This window comes from Pipistrellus hanaki (assembly GCF_964339955.1).
Source record: "Pipistrellus hanaki genome assembly, chromosome: 4".
Lineage (NCBI taxonomy): Eukaryota > Metazoa > Chordata > Mammalia > Chiroptera > Vespertilionidae > Pipistrellus > Pipistrellus hanaki.
Window position 1 is genome coordinate 58,903,498 of NC_140506.1, and position 18,087 is coordinate 58,921,584.

The 18,087-nt window shown below is 36.8% G+C and overlaps 1 protein-coding gene across 2 annotated transcripts in view; it reads left to right on the forward strand.

Moving 5' to 3' along the window:
* Positions 1-17,132, forward strand: part of DCP2 (decapping mRNA 2) — a 38,791-nt gene extending 21,659 nt beyond the window's left edge. Inside the window, exons 8-12 of one of the 2 annotated variants that reach the window (XR_014794940.1) lie at positions 622-757; positions 8,072-8,182; positions 8,833-8,884; positions 10,815-16,635; positions 16,671-17,132. Coding sequence is in view for 1 of the 2 variants with exons in the window: in XM_084882840.1 (XP_084738966.1) it covers positions 622-757; positions 8,072-8,182; positions 8,833-8,884; positions 10,815-10,978 (463 nt within the window). In the remaining variant the exon portion in view is untranslated. Of the gene's footprint in view, positions 1-621; positions 758-8,071; positions 8,183-8,832; positions 8,885-10,814 lie in introns of both variants that reach the window. The other variant, XM_084882840.1, reaches the window with a different exon arrangement.
* The last annotated feature ends 955 nt before the right edge of the window (positions 17,133-18,087 follow it).

The following is an 18,087-nucleotide window of genomic DNA, read 5'->3' on the forward strand; positions in this document are numbered from 1 at the left end:
ACATCGACCAGTTGCCTCTTGCACACCCCCTACCGGTGATGTGCCCGCAACCAAGGTACATGCCCTTGACTGGAATCGAACCCGGGACCCTTCAGTTTGCAGACCGACGCTCTACCACTGAGCCAAACCGGTTTCGGCAGGATTATAGCTTAATTTTTCATATCCTGTTCCAACATAGAAGTGGGCCATAATTGACCTTTGTAGAATCAAACTGTATACTTTAAACATGCCAGTAAGAATATGAGTAGTCTGTCCTATTAAGACAGAAAGTCTATTTACATTAGTTTCAAGTAAATTTAGGCAGAATTGTTTTCACATTTTTAAATGTATAACCACTCATAGGGAAGAGATGGTATGAATAGTTCAGAAAAGTTTAGGATTAAAAATAACGGATTATTCATTCAAATACTCTTCTGCATGCTGGTGAAATAGACAAAGCAGACTTACACTCCAAAAGTGGGAGATAGTCAATAAGAAAGTAAAATTTGTAGTCTATAAGATAAATTATCAAAGTGGTAAAAGAGCTATAAGAGAAAATTTTCTGATGTGATTTTTATTTTTTTTTATTTTTAAAATTTTTATTTTATTTTCTATTTTTTTATTTTTTAAATCTTGGTATAGTCGAACCAAATTCCGCCACAGTCAGCAGTTATTTCCAGAAGGTTCCCCAGGTGACCAGTGGGTAAAGCACAGGCAACCCCTCCAGCAAAAGCCATATAATAATCATTCTGAAATGTCTGACCTTCTAAAAGCAAAGGTAAGTGATATACATTTAAAGATTTTCATAACTTTAGGTCATTTGACTTTGAAACCTATCTGAGTTGAGGAATCACTAATTAATAGTTTTAGAGCTATGAATTGTTGATGAAAGAATCCTGTGTTCCTAATTTGTGATTTGAAGTTGGCCTAAGGCTCCTTAACTTTTATACCATGGTTATAAATTCAATAAGTGAAAGGATTAACATCTGACTTTGTTATATATGCTATCAGCGAAAAGTTCCTTACTGTGTTGTATTTTAGTCTATGATTATACGACAGTTTATTCTACTCTTTAAAATTTTTATTTTTCAATTGCAGTCGACATGCAATATAATATTAATTTCAGGTATAAAACAGTGATTATAAATTTATATAACTTACAAAGCGATCACCCTAAGTCTAGTACTCATAACACACCATCTATGGTTATTACAATATTACTAGAGGCCTGATGCATGAAATTTATGCAAGAGTAGGCCTTTCTTTTTCTGGTTGCCGGCACCAGTTTCCCTTGCAGCCCTGGCTTCGTTCGGAAGGTCATCAGAAGCATATTTGGAAGGATGTCCTGTCTAATTAGCATATTATGCTTTTATTATTATAGATTGACTGTATTCCCTATGCTGTACTTTATATCTCTGTGACTCTTTTGTAACTGCCAATTTGAACTTAACCCTTTTACCTTTTCCCAACAAATTGTACGCCTCTTGCTGGGCATATTCCCTTGACTGGAATTGAATTTGTTTTTCATCTGGCAACCATCAGTTTGTTCTCTGTGTTTGTGAATTTGTTTCTATTTTATTTTTTTAATTTACTTTGTTTTTTAGAGGGCTGATTAATATTTCATTTATATACTACCGTGTTTCCCCGAAAATAAGACATCCTCCGAAAATAAGACCCAGAGCATGGAAAGATAAGACATCCCCTGAAAATAAGACCTAGCGCAACTTTGGGAGAAAAAATTAATATAAGACAGTCTTATTTTCAGGGAAACAGGGTAGTAAGTAATACCTTTTCTTTATCCATTTATCTATCAGTAGACATTTAGGTTGCTTCCACATCTTAGCTATTGTAAATAGTGCTGTATATATCTTTTTGAATTAGTGCCTGGGATTTTTTTGTAGATAAATATTCAGAAGTGGGATTGCTTGGCCATATGGTAGTTCTATTTTTAATTTTTTTGTTGTTGTTAAAATATTTTTATTGATTTCATAGAGGAAGGGAGAGGGGGAGAAAGATATAGAAATATCAGTGATGAGAGAGAATCATTGATTGGCTGCATGCTGCATGCCTTACACTGGAGATCAAGCCTGCAACGTGGGTATATGTCCTGATCAGAAATCGAACCATGACCACCTGATTCATATAGGTCAACACTCAACCACAGAGTCATGCCAACTGGGCTATTTTGAATTTTTTTAGGAACCTCTACTGTTTATATAGTGGCTGCACTAACTTGTAATCTCAACAACAGTGTTCAAGGGCTCCCTTTTCTCCACATCTTACCCAACACTTGTTTCTTTATTGATAGTAGCCATTCTGACAGGTGTGAGGTGATATCTCGTAGTGGTTTTAATTTGCATTTCCTTGATGATTACTGATGTTGAGCATCTTTTCATGTCCGTTGGACATCTGTATGGTCTCATTGGAGAAATGTCTATTCTGGTCCTCTGCCCATTTAAAAAAAAAGTTATTTATTGATTTGAGAGAAAGAGGAAGAGAGAAAGAAATATCATTTTATTGTCCTACTTTCTTAGGCATTCATTGGTTGATTCTTGTATGTGCCCTGACCAGGGATCGAACCTGCAACCTTGATGGATCAAGAGGACACTTTAACCAACTGAGTCACCCAGCCAGGGCCTCTCTCATTTTTTACATCAGATTGTTTATTGTTTTTTTTTTTTTTTTTTTTTTTTTTTTTTTTTTTTTTTTGTGTGTGTGTGTGTGTGTGTGTGTGTGTGTGTGTTATATGAGTTTCTTAGGTATTTTGGATATTAACTGGTTATCAGATTTATCATTGGCAAATAATCTTCTCCCATTCAGTAGGTTACCTTTTTGTTTTGTTGATGGTTTCCTGAGCTGTCAGAAAAACTCTTTAATTTGATGTAGTCCCTCCCATTTGTTTACTTTTTCTGTTTTCCTTCCCTGAGGAGACATATTTAAAAATATATTAGCAAGAGTAATATGAAAGAGTTGCCTACTGATTTTTCTAGGAGTTTTATGGTTTTTTTTTTTTTTGTGGAAGGGTCTTATATTGAAATCTTTAATCCATTTTGAGTTTATTCTTATATATGGTGTAAGAAAATTATCAGTTTCTGTGACATGAGTCTGTTTAGTGCTTTTTAAAAAATATATATATCTTTATTGATTTTAGAGAGGAAGGGAGAGGGAAAGAGATAGAAATATCAGTGATGAGAGAGAATCATTGATTGACTGCCTCCCGCACGTCCCTCAATGGGGATCAAGCCCGTAACCCAGGCATGTGCCCTTGACCAAAATCGAACCTGGGACCCTTCAGTCCACAGGCTCTATCCACTGAGCCAAACCAGCCAGGGCAAGTCTGTTTAGTTTTCACAGCACCATTTATTAAAGAGAACTGTCTTTGCCCCATTGTATATTTTTACCTCCTTTGTCATAGATTAATTGATTATATAGGTGTGGGCTTATTTGTTTTATTGATCTATGTGTCTGTTTTTATGCCAGTATAATGCAGTTTTGATTACTACAGCCTTATAGTTTGAATCTAGGTCGCATGATTTTGTTCTTATCAAGATTGCTTTGGCTATTCAGTGTGTTTTTTGGTTATATATACATTTTTGGATTATTTGTTACAGTTCTGTGAAAAACGCCATTGGTATTTTGATATGGATTGCTTTGAATCAATTGATTGTTTTGAGTAGTATGGACATTTTAATGATGTTAATTCTTCCTGTTCATGAGCACTGTATATGCCTCAATTTCTTTCTATCTTCAATTTCTTCTATGACATTATTTTCTGGGCACAGGTGTTTTACCATCTTGTTTAAGTTTATTCCCGAGTACTTTTTTTTTTTCTAATTGGATTGTTTGTCTGTTTTTTAAATTATTTTTCCGATAGTTCGTTATTGGTGTATAAAACTGCAACTAATTTCTGAATATTAATTTTGTATCCTGCTACTTTATTGAATTCATTTTCAATTCTAATAGCCTAATAGCATTTTAGTAGATTCTTTAGAGTCCTTTATATCATGTCATATGCAAGTAATAACAATTTTACTTCTTTTCAATTTGGATGCTTTTTATTATTTTTTCTTGTGATTGCTGTGGCTAGGACTTTTAAAATTGTATTGAATAGAAGTGTACTGAAAGTAGAGATCCCTGTCTTGTTCCTGATCTTAAGAGAAATTTTAGCTTTACCATTGCATATGGTGTGTACTGTGGGTTATGGTACATACGGTCTTTATTATGTTGAGATGTATTTCCTCTGTTCACATTTTGCATAGAATTTTTATAGTAAAAGGATGGTGAATTTTGTGAAATGCTTTTCTGCAACTTTTATATATGATTTTTATCCTTTTGTTTATGTGGTGTATTATGTTAATTAATATTGAACCAACCCTGTATCCCAGAAATAAATTCCACTTGATCATGCTGTAAGATCTTTTTAATGTATTGCTGGATTTGGCTTGCTAATATTGTGTTGAGGATTTTAGCATCTGTGTTTATCAGGAAGATTGGCTTGTCATTTTTTGGGGTAATATCTTTGTTTTTGTAATCTGGGCAATGCTGGCCTCATCAATTTTTTGGACTAGTTTGAAAAGGAGAGGTTTTAAATCTTTGACTGTTTGGTAAAATTCATCTGTGAAGCTATCTGATCCAGGACTTTTGTTTGTTGGGAGTTTTTTTATTATTATTTTTTAAATTAATGATTTGATTTCATTAGTAGTTATTGGTCTGTTCAGATTTTGTTTCCTTTTGATTGAGTCTTAGAAGATTGTATCTTTTAGGAATTTATTCTTTTCTTCAAGGATGTGCAGTTTGCCATATAATTGTTTGCAGTGTTTTCTTATAATAGTTTGTATTTCAGTGTTCACATTGTCACTTCTCTTTTATATCTGACTAGAGGCCCAGTGCACGAATTCATGCAACAGTGGGGTCCCTCAGCCTGGCCTGCGGGATTGGGCCAAAACTGGCTCTCCAACATCCCCTGAGGGGTCCTGGATTGTGAGAGGGTGCAGGCCAAGCCGAGGGACCCCACCAGTGCACAATCGGAGCCAGGGAAGGACTGCAGGAGAGCTCCAGGGCGTGTCTGGCTCATCTTACTCAGTCCTGATTGGCCTGACTCCAGCACCAAGCTTACCTACCAGTTGGAGCATCTGTACCCTGATGACCAGTGCACGTTATAGGGAGCGATTGAGTGGCCTAACCATATCATTAGCATATTATGCTTAGATTGGTTGAATGGCCGACTGGTCGACCAGACACTTAGCGTATTAGGCTTTTATTATATAGGATTTTATTTATTTTGTTCCTCTTTGTTTTTGTGATGAGTTTGGTTACAGGTTTATTAAATTTATTTTCAGCTCTTACATTCATTGATCTTTTGAATTTTTTAAAAAACTTTTAAAGTATTACAAATAGTAGTACATGTGTCTCCTTTTTTCTCCCATTGACCTTCCCCCATCCTCCCCTACCTCCTGGCACATGCCCTCAACCCATTCCCCCAATGTCTTGTGCCCATCGGTTATGCTTATATGCATGCATACAAGTTCTTGGGTTGATCTCTTACTCCCACTCCCAAACGCTCCCCAGCCTTCCTCTGTAATTTGACAGTCTGTTCAATGCTTTTCTGCCTCTGTATCTATTGTTTTGTTCATCAGGTTATACTATTCTTTATTATCCATAAATGAGTGAGATCATGTGGTATTTTTCTTTCACTGCCTGGCTTATTTCACTTAGCATAAGCTCTTCAGTTCCATCAATGCTTTTGCAAATGGTAAGAATTTCTTCTTTTTTACAGCAGGGTAGTATTCCATTGTGTAGATAGATGTAACATAGTTTTCTAATTCACTCGTCTGCTGATGGGCATTTAGGCTGTGTCCAAGTCTTAGCTATTGTAAATTGTGCTGCTATGAACATAGGAGTGCATATATCCTTTCTGATTGATGTTTCTGTTTTCTTGGGATATATTCCTAGAAGTGGTATTACTGGGTCAAATGGGAGTTTCATTTTAAAATTTTTGAAGAAACTCCATACTGTTTTCCACAATAGTTGCCCCAATCTGCATTCCCACCAGCAGTGAAGAAGGGTTTGTTTTTCTCCGCATCCTCTCCAGTACTTGTCATTTGTTGATTTGTTGATGATACGCATTCTGACAGGTGTGAGGCGGTACCTCATTGTTTTGATTTGCATCTCTCAGATGATTAGTGATTTTGAGCATGTTTTCATGTGTCTCTTGGCTTCTGAATGTTCTCTTTCAAAAAGTGTCTATTTAGGTCCTTTACCCATTTTTGATTGGGTTGTTTATCTTTTATTAGGTTGTAATAGTTCTCTGTAAATGTTGGAAATTAAACCTTTATCGGAGATAACATTGGCAAATAAGTCTTCCCATGCAGCAGTGGGCTTTCTTGTTGTTTGTTGGTTTCTTTTGCTGTGTAGAAGCTTTTTATTTTGATGCACTCCCATTTGTTTATTTTTTCTTGTCCTAGGATCTGTGTCTGTAAAGATATTGGTACGATATATGTGCAGTTTTGCTGCCTATCAAGTCTTGTAGGATTTTTATGGTTTCTCATCTAACATTCAAGTCCTTTACTCATTTTTAGTTTGTTTTTGTGTATGGTGGTTTAGTTTCATTTTTTTTTTTTTTTTTTTGCATGTATCTAAAATTTCCTAGCACCATTTATTAAAGAGGTTGTTTTGATTTTGTTGTATATGCTCTTGCCTCCTTTGTCAAATATTAATTGAGTATAATGGCTTGGATCAATTTCTGGGTTCTCTATTCTGTTCCATTGGTCTACATGTCTGCTCTTGTGCCAGTATCAGGCAGTTTTGAGAAGTTTGGTTATACAGTTTGATGTCTGGTATTGTGATCCCTCCAACTTTGTTCTTCTTTCTCAGGATAGCTGTGGCTATTTGGGGTCTTTTTTATTCCAGATGAATTTTTGAAGAGTTTGTTCTAGATCTTTGAAATATGCCCTTGGTATTTTAATAGATATTGCATTGAATCTATAGATTGTGTTAGGTAGTATGGACCAGCTGCCTCCTGACTCCCCCTATGGGAATGTGCCCACAACCAAGGTACATGCCCTTGACCAGAATCAAACCTGGGACCCTTCAGTCCACAGGCCGATGCTCTATCCACTGAGCCACACCAGTTAGGGCCCAGATAACTTTTTTTTTTTTTTTTAATATATTTTATTGATTTTGTACAGAGAGGAAGGGAGAGAGATAGAAAGCTAGAAACATCGATGAGAGAGAGTCATCGATCAGCTGCCTCCTGCACACCCCCCACTGGGGATATGCCCACAACCAAGGTACATGCCCTTGACCGGAATCGAGCCCGGGTCCCTTCAGTCCCCAAGCCGACGCTCTATCCATTGAGCCAAACCGGTCTCAGCAGATAACTTTTTTTTGAAAGTCACACAAACTTGTCCCTCTACCCCCATTATTTGCTTTTCTTTAAAAAATAGTTTTTATCTATTGATTTGAGTGGGGGGGGGAGAGGGGCAGAGAGATATTTAGATAGAAATATCTGTTGCTCCACCAACTTAATGCATTCATTGGTGGTTTCCTATATGCACTCTAATTGGGATTGAACCTTGGTGCTTTGGGACAATGCTCCAACCAACGGAGCTACCTGGCCAGGGCTCTCTCCCATTGTTTATTCATGCATTGGAAACAAAATCTGTAAGCAGAAATGAAATAAGGTAAGAGGTGTGGGAAGGTTCCTAGGGACCTTGCTTTGTGACACATTGTAATAATAATAGATTGGACGATCTTTCAGACGAAGCCTGGGCTGCGAGGGAAGCCCGGGTTCCGGGTACCTGCTGGCAGCTGGAGAGAAGCCACCCTGGGTCCTGGGTGCCAGAGGGAAGTTGGTGCGGCAGCTGAGGGAAGGAAGGTCTACTCTTGCATGAATTTTGTGCATTGGGCCTCTATTCTTCTATAAGAAAATATACTGATATGGTATGATTTCCCCAATGTTTTAGGAAGATTTATTTGGAGGAGGGGGTTGCTTTGCTAAACTCTGATTTAACCAGCTTATCAAATTCATATGGTATATTTGTCCATTACATAATACTATTGGTTTACATTTTATTTCTTATTGTAAATACAGAATCAAAGTATGAAGGGAAATGGCAGAAAACAGTATCAAGACTCACCTAATCAAAAGAAAAGAACAAATGGGGTCCACAGCCAGCCAGCTAAGCAGCATAATTCCTTGATGGTAAGAGTTTCAGTTATTTCATGCTAATAAGGGAGTTCACTCTTTTTACAAGTGGGGCAAGGCATTATCAAGGCACATTGAATTGATAAAAGAATTCATTTTATGGAGTGAAATTGTGTAGTTTGCCCACAAAAAGTTCTTACCTTAAAAGGAATTTAAAGAATGTTTATTCCTTTACGCTTTTTAATAATGAAAAACTGGAAACTATATAATAATCTAAGAAAACAATATTAAATGCAGTGTTGTAGCCCTAGCCGGTTTGGGTCGAGTGTTGGCCTTCGGACTGAACAGTCCTGGGTTCAGTTTTGGCCAAGGGCACATGCCTGGGTTTCAGGCTCAATCCCTAGTGTGGGGTATGTATGCAGGAGGCAGCCAAACAATGATTCTCTTTCATCATTGATGTTTCTCTTTTTCTATCCCTCTTCCTTCTTCTCTGAAATAAATAAAAATATATTAAAAAAAATAAATGCAGTATTGTAGATCTATGTCATAGACTATTATGTAGTTATTAAAAATGATGGTATAGATTTGTATTTAGTGAAAAAGAAATATGTTCAGAGTATATTACATTTTGAAAGTAGGTATCATTTATAATAAGTGAAATAACTAGAAATGGTATATTTTATATGTTTATGTTTTTTTTTTAATAGAAATTTGAAAAAAGACTTCATCCACGAAAACTTCAAGATAATTTTGAAACAGGCAAGTTATTTTCTTTTTAAAGCTTTTTCCTCATGGAATTTGGTTTTGGCCTAACCTTGATTTTACTGGAGTGTGTGATAAACCATAATGGATAAACAGAGAGAGTTGCACGTGTCTGTAGAAAGAGTTTATATGGTCAAGTACATTATATATGAAACTGGCTAAAATGAATTTATTTACATGATTAATATGAAATTATTTGCCCTTTCAGTGTGCTATTTATTTTGTGAATGTCAAAACTGTGTGCTGTGCATGAATATTATAGGTAAATAATAGCTTAAGGTTTAGAGAGGGAATAGAATCAAATATTGTAAAGATGAGGAGGCCTCATTCTATGTATTATATAGAATGTATGTAATGGGTACACAGACATTTTCCCACTTTTGGAGGTAGAGATCAACTTTTTAAGCTGGTATTAAGGATGACTTATTAAAATGACATTTAGAACTTCTCCACCTTCAATTATGATGAAGAGTAGGTGTGTGATTTGACTTGGAAATTAATGTTGATGAATGTAGTAAGCTCTTTGGTAATACTGATGTAGTTGGGATATACAGCAGGCTGTTTTCTTCTTAGGTGCTATTTTGAATTTAATGAAATTCCCTATTTAATAGGCATTTGTTCATCTAACTAGAGGCCCATTGCATGATATTTGTGCAAGAATAGGCCCCTGGCTTCACTACCAGCTTTCCTGGAGCCAGCAATTCTCTGTTCCTATCAGGAGCTGGCAAGTCCCCAGCTCCCTGGCCGCCTGCGATCCGGCCGGCAAGTCCCCGCTCCCCGGCCAGCTGAAGCCAGCAAGTCCTCACTTCTGTCTGGAGCCACAACTCCAGTAGCTCCATCCGCTGCCCTCATTCCCCTCATAGCAGGCTTCACACCGCTCTGCGCCTGCATAAGCAAATTAATCTCCATCTTTGTTGGGTTAATTTGCATACTCTGATCAGCTGTGGGTATAGAAGAGTGATGGTTAATTTGCATGTTTCTCTTTTATTAGGTAAGATTAAAAGATCTTAACAAATGAAAAACATAATCCTATTTTTGAGTATTGTCTATGATTTAAGCAAGATAAATTTTTAAAGAGATGCTTTAACCATATTTTGGAAAATTAAGGTTAACTACGAAGAAGCAGAAACTATCATTAGTTTAGTATAGGGTAGGAATCCTCTTCATGGGATTTTTCTGGCCATCTTGGCTGGTGGAATCATGTAAGCTGTGGTTTAATCAACAAGATTTCAGAAATAAATTATTTCACAAAATTTTGAAAAAGTCTATGTTCAGGAATATTAAAGAAGGAGCACTATAACTTTGTAGCCTTAGCTTAGTTGGGCATCATATGGATGTATACAATTTTGAGTCATCTTGAGAAGGAAGTATAAAAGAAATCTTGTCCTGGGAAACCTCATTTCAGAGTTTTCATCTTGGCTTCTTACTGTCTGTTCCAAACGTTTTCCTAGTCAGGCTCCTGCTCTACTTTAGAAAACTACCCCAAACCCTGATAATAAATCAGTGCTTTGTTGTACTGTGGTTTTGAAAAGTTGGGTTTTTCTTTAGGTTGTATATTCCCTGAAGATTGGTAAGCTCCAAATAAAGCTTTAGCTTGATTTTTCTATAATTAAAATCTTTACAAACTGTATGTTGTAATTTTAATCTTACAGTGCTTACATTTTTATTTCTGTCAAGAAGCTCCCACTATTTTGACACTGAATATGAATATTGGAGGTTAAAAACAGGTATGCCCAGTTTTGAAAATAAAGGCTGAGGTTAAGATTTTGAAAGTTTGTGTGGAAATAAGCAATAACAGGTAATACTCAGAGTGTGGGAGATATAAAGGAATTTATCATCATGTACAGTATATTTTTAACAAAACGTGAAGGGAAGTATTTTATTTCTTACACATTACTGAGCTTATTTCTTTTGTATTTTAACACAGATGCTGCATATGACTTACCTTGCTCTGGTGAAGACCAGTTGTTAGAACATGCTGAGGGACAGACTGTGGCATGTAATGGACATTGCAAGTTTCCCTTTTCATCCAGAGCTTTTTTGAGCTTCAAGTTTGACCATAATGCTATAATGAAAATCTTGGACCTTTGAGGCAGCAGATGTGTTGTGGAAGTTCCAAGAGCCAGAGACCTGTTGCATTTGAGTGGGTGTCTCTCTGAGCCTTACCTTTCTCAGGTGTTTTAAAGAAATGCAGGAAGGCAATGACGTTTCTGAGGAGATGGTTTTCCGTGTAAGAGAGAGAAAAGAAAGAAACATGAGTTTGGACTAAATGCAGTTTTATAAACTTTTATACAGGTGTACCTTTTCAGTGTTTGGCTAATGAATTTAAGTTACTTTTTATGAGGGCATTTTTTTCTATGATTGAGGTGTGTTTTTTTTTATATTCTGATCAAGAAAATAGTATTTGAGTTTTCATTAAGTAAATGGAAATGCTATATCTACTCACTTTAGTTTCCTTATATTGAAATTTTAAAAGAAACAAGGTATATAATTTGTTAGACATAAAAGCTGAAATATGGAAGTCAAGATTGCAGGTCATCTTTGGTTTCATTTTGTGAATTTCTTTACTTCTAACCACTTAGGTTCTTTAATCCTCCTCTGCTGGAAATTTAGTTGCAAGTTTTTTAGAGCCAGCATCTCCTATCTAATGTTCATGTTCAAAATGAACGCTCTTAGCCCTTCATTTAAGGACCCAGTTCTCAGCCTGGAGAGGACTGGGTTGTTGGGTGGGGAGTTGCTGCTCGCTCTAACCTGTGAGGCTGCCAGAGAGTGGGTAGCAAGAGAGCATGGAGGCTGGGACGCAGCAGCTGCCTTTGTTAGGTCTTCATCCTGATGCAACTCTTCAAGTGTTATACCATTATTTTGTTCTTGTGAAGATATACTCTATATAACGGTTGTGTAAATAAGTATGGAACACTGACATTATTAGGTTTTACATTGCATCTCAGTGTTGATCTCTGAAAACAGATGTTATATTTGGTTCCAATTTGCAGTAGTAAGAGACTGACTTGCTTTTATTAGCATGCTGAAGCCCCTGTGTGATGGAGTGAGAATGGAAGGGGTGTGCAGTGTACCCAAGTACAGGTAAAGCCTCTCTCTGGGGGAAGATCAGAACGTGAAATTAACATACATAACTCACTTCTAGGAATGTATTTTGCATCTTCAGGATTTGTACTTCCAAATAAGGATGGTAGTGCCCATTTTAAGAATTTCAGCTATAATTAAGGACAATCACCAGGGCTTTAACGGGGCTTCAGTGTTTGGGCTATTTCTGACCTCAATGATGGTAATTCTTTGTGGGGGGTGGAGTTGTGGGAGCATATACGTGTGTGTGCATCTGTCATGTGGGTTTTAAAAATCGTTTTTACATGTGGTATCCACAAAATATATCTCTGCTTGTAAATTTTATCATAGAAATCTTTATTCTGTATAGGTAGCCTATTTAATAGGGGTTCATGTAACCAATGGGACTTTCAAAAGAAATGCTATTGTAAGGAATTTACTTGGTATTACTTTGCTTTAGCTGTTAAATGGCTTGATTTTAAAGGAGAAATTATATTTATTAATGAAAGTTACCCTCTTGGTGCTAAGCAGGAGAATTCACAATTGCAGCATTGTGTTTAGCATAAAGTTATTTACAATTCTGCATCTTTTAATGTGACACATTTGTGAATCCTTCTGTGACTTCTTAAAAAACATGTTTTATGATTGTGTTTGGAAGTTCTTACTCTTCTTTCCAGAAATACAACTGCTTTGCTTGGGTCTCCTTGAGCCATATTTATAGTTGGTCCCAGCATTCCAGATTTCTGTTCAGTTATTAAGGGAGTGAAACTTCGTTTTCCTGGTAGTTAAATCATTTTCACTCATTTACTGTCATCTGGAAGCCATTTAATTTTTAGTGTTTTTTCTTTTTAAGTGAGTGCTATATACCATGGTCAGTCTGGTGCCTAGATTTGGATATTTTTTTAGCTCTCAATACTAAAGCAAAAGAGATTAGAGTAATCAGAAGTGTATCTAGTAATGTTGAGCCTTTTAAGAACCAACACATTCTCTCTTTTCAGTGATGGTGGTTTAACCATAGCTCAACGTTACTGCTATTGTACTGCTTCACTCGTGCACTGTGGAGCAAAATAGGTATTGTGGGGATGGTATTTTGATAATTTGAGGCTTTTAGCTATCTTGAGTTTGAGATTAAAAAAATGTTAAAAGATGTGAGTAAAGTTTGTGATGTGATTAAACTATGCAGAAAATGTGTAAGTTGGATGTATCTGCTTTATGTACATCTGCTATACTTATTCCCTCAAACCTGTGTATTAGTTTCTCAGTGTTCAGGTTTCCTTGAGAAAGGCCATGCTTAGCACAGAACTAGATTTCTCTTTTGAGAAATGATAGCATGGCCTGAAGAAATCAAGTGATAAAGAAGTGTGCTGAATATGCAATAACTTCTGTGTGCTGCATTTTAAGCTATATAAGAGTAGTTTTGTTAGCTTCATATTATGTTTATGTTTTTGAATCCTCTTTTTAAATGTTATTATGTTCCAACTTTATATGTTTGAAGGTTCAGTGCACTGTGAATCTTTTATTTTTTAAATTTTGTAGGTGCTTTTATATATAACTGTAATGATTGGTAAGATGTTAAATGAATTGTTTTTGTACTTAACTGTTGTAATCCAAAAGATAGGATATGGTTTATACGTTTTTATTAAGAAATAGCAAGTTAATGGTTTTATGATTTCAGATAGTGATGCTCTTCTGAGACATGAACATTTGAAGATTTCTGAGAACCTAATAGGATTCTTTTATGAGCATAAGTGAAATTTGATTGAAGATATTTGAAAATTAAGTTGGATTTTCCTACTAATATAGAAGGCAAGTCTTTGTTGTCAAAGGAACTGTGTTCCCTGTTTGCTGCTTTAAGCTTTGGAGATCCTTATTTTTCTATTAAATGCCAGTTAGTACAGATATTGAAGATATGTAGCAAAATTGATTTTATGCTATAAGATTGGGTTGGTAGTTTGTCTTCTAGTAATTTGTTCAATAGTCCTCATTTATCTGTAGCTTTGCTTTCTGTGGTTTTAGTTACCTATAAGCTACTGCGGTCTGAAAATTATAAGCGGAAAATTCCAGAAATAGACAACTTCAAGTTTTAAATTGTGTTGTTCTAATTTGCATGATGAAATCTCATGTTGTCCTGCTTCTTCCAGCCAGGGACTTGAATCATCCCTTTGTTTAGGACCATGCTGTATATGTTCCTGCTGCCCATTATTCAGTTAGTAGCCATCAGATTCACTTTCATGGTATCACAGTGCTTGTGTGTTCAAGTGACCCTTATCCTATATAATAAAAAGCCTAATATGCCAAGTGTCTGGTCATCTGGTCGGCCGTTTAACCAATCAAAGTGTAATATGCTAATGATATGCTAAGGCCTCTGAACTGCTTGCTCTGATGTGCACTGACCACCAGGCGCAGACACTGACCAGTAGGTTAGCTTGCTGCTGGGGTCCAACTGATCTGGATTGAACGAGATGGGCATCTGTGGTTTCAAGCATCCACTGGGGATTTTGGAATGCATCTCTGTGGGTAAGTGGGGGCTACTGTAATATCACCTGAAAAGAACTCAAATGTAAGTGAATAGCATCCTTCCAAAGGGATTAAATTCTTCTATAAAACTTAATATATTGTGGTGGTCTTTAGAAATATTCAGGTCTGAGTGCATGTTTTCATCTAAAAACATTTCATTACCTTTTCTCTCATTTAACTTTTTTTTTTTTCTGTGTGTGTGTCCAGTAGGTAGTTAATTTGAACAGTAAGGAACAAAGTCAGTTATAAAGTCAGCCAAGTAATTTTTCTTATTACTGATAAGAAAATCTCTTGTGTTTTTTTTTTGTTTTGTTTTGTTTTGTTTTTAAATATCTTTGTATGGTTGGACTTTCCTTTGCCTGCTCAGAGATTTTGTTTTGATTGACATCTGTTGTGTGTCAATGACTCTCTGAGGCAGTATTTCCTTTTTATATTAATCACTAGGAGCCCAGCTCGAAAAATCGTGCAGCCCCCACTTAGCCACCTACCATCCTGCCTTGACATCCAAACCTCTTCCCGCAGAGCTCCAGCGTGCCTGGCCCAGCCCCCTTTCCCCTCTGGCCTCTCGCCGCTTCAAGTCCCACCCTCAGTCCCTCGAGTTGCCTCGGGCTGGTCCTGCCTCCTCCTGGTGCCTGCCAGGTTGAGCCCCCTGTCTCTGGAGCATGTGATAGGTTTTTAAAGTGTTATGACGTCCCGACCATTAGCATATTGGCTCTTTATTATTATGATAGATATAAGGTCAGATTCATTAATATTTTTCTGATTGGAGAAAAATAAGTGTTACCTAGTAATTTTGACTTGGATTATCTTCTAGCCTAGAGAAAAGGGCTCATGTATAGCTGTAACTAATGATAAATAAGACAAACTCTTATTTTGTCTGATGGTATCAATATACTTTTAAGTACTTACCTGTCTCTAGGTAAACAGTTGTTAGTAAAACAAGTTTTGTTAAACTTTATTCCTGATAGCTTAGTAAAGCCTAGCTAGAGCTCTTCATTTTGTATTCTGTCCTAAGACTGTAAAGTGCTTTTGTATAGTTGCCAAACATTTTAAAAGTGAGATTATGATGGGCTTTCTCAGTCCCTTTTTTCCTGGAATTGAGTTACTCTTAAAGTCTGTACATCATGGCCAGGAAAGGGTCTGTCCATGCTTTCAAAGTAGAGTTCTGGATTGAAGTTTTAAAAATATGACAGGTTATTATTTTAGAATAAAAATGCCCTAAAAGAAGAAGATAAGTTTAGTTGCTGGGCAGAGAGAGTGTCAAGAAAAAAATTTAGAGGAGATAAATCAGTTCTTGAGTGCTTTATGATGTATTACACTAGAACTGTGAGCACTGCTTACCCAAGCAGAGTCTTAATATTATGTGGCCATTACCAGGTGTTTTCTAGCTCTGGATAGTTCATTTATCCTATGTCAGTTGCCAAGCAATCCAGGAAATCTGAAGTAAATTTCCTCACTTTAAAGATCAGTATTTGGGTGTCTGGTCCTTCCTTTGCTGACACTGCAAGTCCAGCCATACTGAAGTGCCCTGCTTTCTCACAGTAGCTTAACCCAGAGCACACACAGCGGTAGTCAGTCATGTCATAGTCTCTCAATGCAGAAGGCATACATTTGTCTTGTATGGTGATCCATTCCTTCCCATTGAGTTGCCTTGTGACTAACAGCATTTGCCATTGAAATAGTAGTCTATATTTGGTTAGGGAAAACAGTAAAGCTAGCTCTCGCGCATGGGAGTAGACTTGAAGGGCTGGCTTTCATGAACTTAGTGGCTCAGAGTTTAACATAAAGTACAAAGAAGTATAAAAAAAAAAACTATAATAAAGAATGGAAGTCTTATATCTTGAGAAATGGGTCCCCAGATTAATAATTTTGTCAGTTAAAAGATTCCATTTGTCTTTGGTCTTCTGTGGTTAGCAGAGAGGCTGGTATGCTGGGATAGCAGCTTGAAAGAAAAATGTAAAAGGCACTCACCTTGATAAGGTGCTTGTATTGACACTGTAATGCTGGTCAGGTGCTCCGGGGAAAGGGATTCAATATAGAAACCAATTGCCCTTGTTCATAATTTTGTTCCATATGGACCCTGTTCTTAGTAGACTTTCAGTCCAGTGGGGGAAGAATAAGGCCCTGAACATAGATATGTTGCTTTTTTGGTAGGAGGATTCTTGCAGGTGTTGTTGCTTTTTTGGTAGGAGGATTCTTGCAGGTGTTTGGGTGTTGTTTAGTTACTGGCTTCTATCTGTTGTCCACTTTAAGACGTGTTTTTTAATTCTTTTTCTTGGTGTGACTAGCCAGGAAGAGGCCATTGAATCCCTCTCCCTACTCCCCCCACTCTTATATTGTAGGAGAGTTTTTTAAAAATTTTTATTTGTGCTGCATACTTACGATGAATCCGCACTCTGGGCATTTGTAAGCAGCGATGTCTTGCTTTTGAGAGTTGATCTCACTATGGTCCTTGAGCAGTAAGCACATGGGAGGGTGTAGAAACCAGTGCTATTTTAAGTCTCGATATATGTGGCTGTCAAATTGGGTTGGGAATAAAGAAAACATCTATGCGTTTCTAGGGTAAAAGGAGCAGTGTTCTGCTAGTCCTCAGTCTTTTAGAGGTCTTAGTTAATATTCCTAGGCAGTAAACTTTTTTTTTTTTTTTTTTTTTTTTAGATATTTTTTTAAGGACTTTTAAAAAACATATACTTTGCTGGAACCGGTTTGGCTCAGTGGATAGAGCGTCGGCCTGCGGACTGAAAGGTCCCGGGTTCGATTCCGGGCATGTACCTTGGTTGTGGGCACATCCCCAGTGGGAGGTGTGCAAGAGGCAGCTGATAGATGACTCTCATCGATGTTTCTAATTCTCTATCCCTCTCTCTTCCTCTCTGTAAAAAATCAATAAAATATATTAAAAAAAGAAAGAAATGTAAACAATGATGAACTACAGAAAGTACTTTATTAAAATAAATAAATAAAAAAAAATATATACTTTTATTGATTTCAGAGAGAAAGGGAGAGATAGAAACATCAATGATGAGACTCTGATCGGCTGCCTCCTGCACACCCCCTACTGAGGATCGAGCCCACAACCCAGGCATGTGCACTTGACCGGAATCGAACCTGGGACCCTTCACTCTGCAGGTTGATGCTCTACCCACTTAGCTAAACTGGCTAGGTAGCTGTAGACTTTTTAAGGTAGAATTTAACAATTTAATCTGTTTTTAATTAATTGAATCTGAGGTCCTAAAGCAGTCTATAGCTACGATGTATGGAATGAAACATTTGCGGCACAAATCCACATTTAGTCATTTCTCAAGCTTTAAGTAGTTAGCTAGTTCTTTGTAAAATTATATCTTGGCTTATGCTTTTGTGATATTTAGGAATAGACTATACATGGCAGCAAATGGAAGCAAAGGTTTGCAATGGTGAATGAAATGGAGAGAGGCAGTAACTCTTCCTCAGCAGTTTGGCTAGATGTGCTGATACAGTGAGTAGCTGTGGACTGGCGCTCTCTGTGTACTTTACCTAGGATATGTATGGATGGAAAGGCACAGAGCACATCTCCCCACTGTCCTAGGGCACCACGATCTTTATGTTCATTTTGGCTTTGTGTTTGTATCTTGCACAAGTATCTT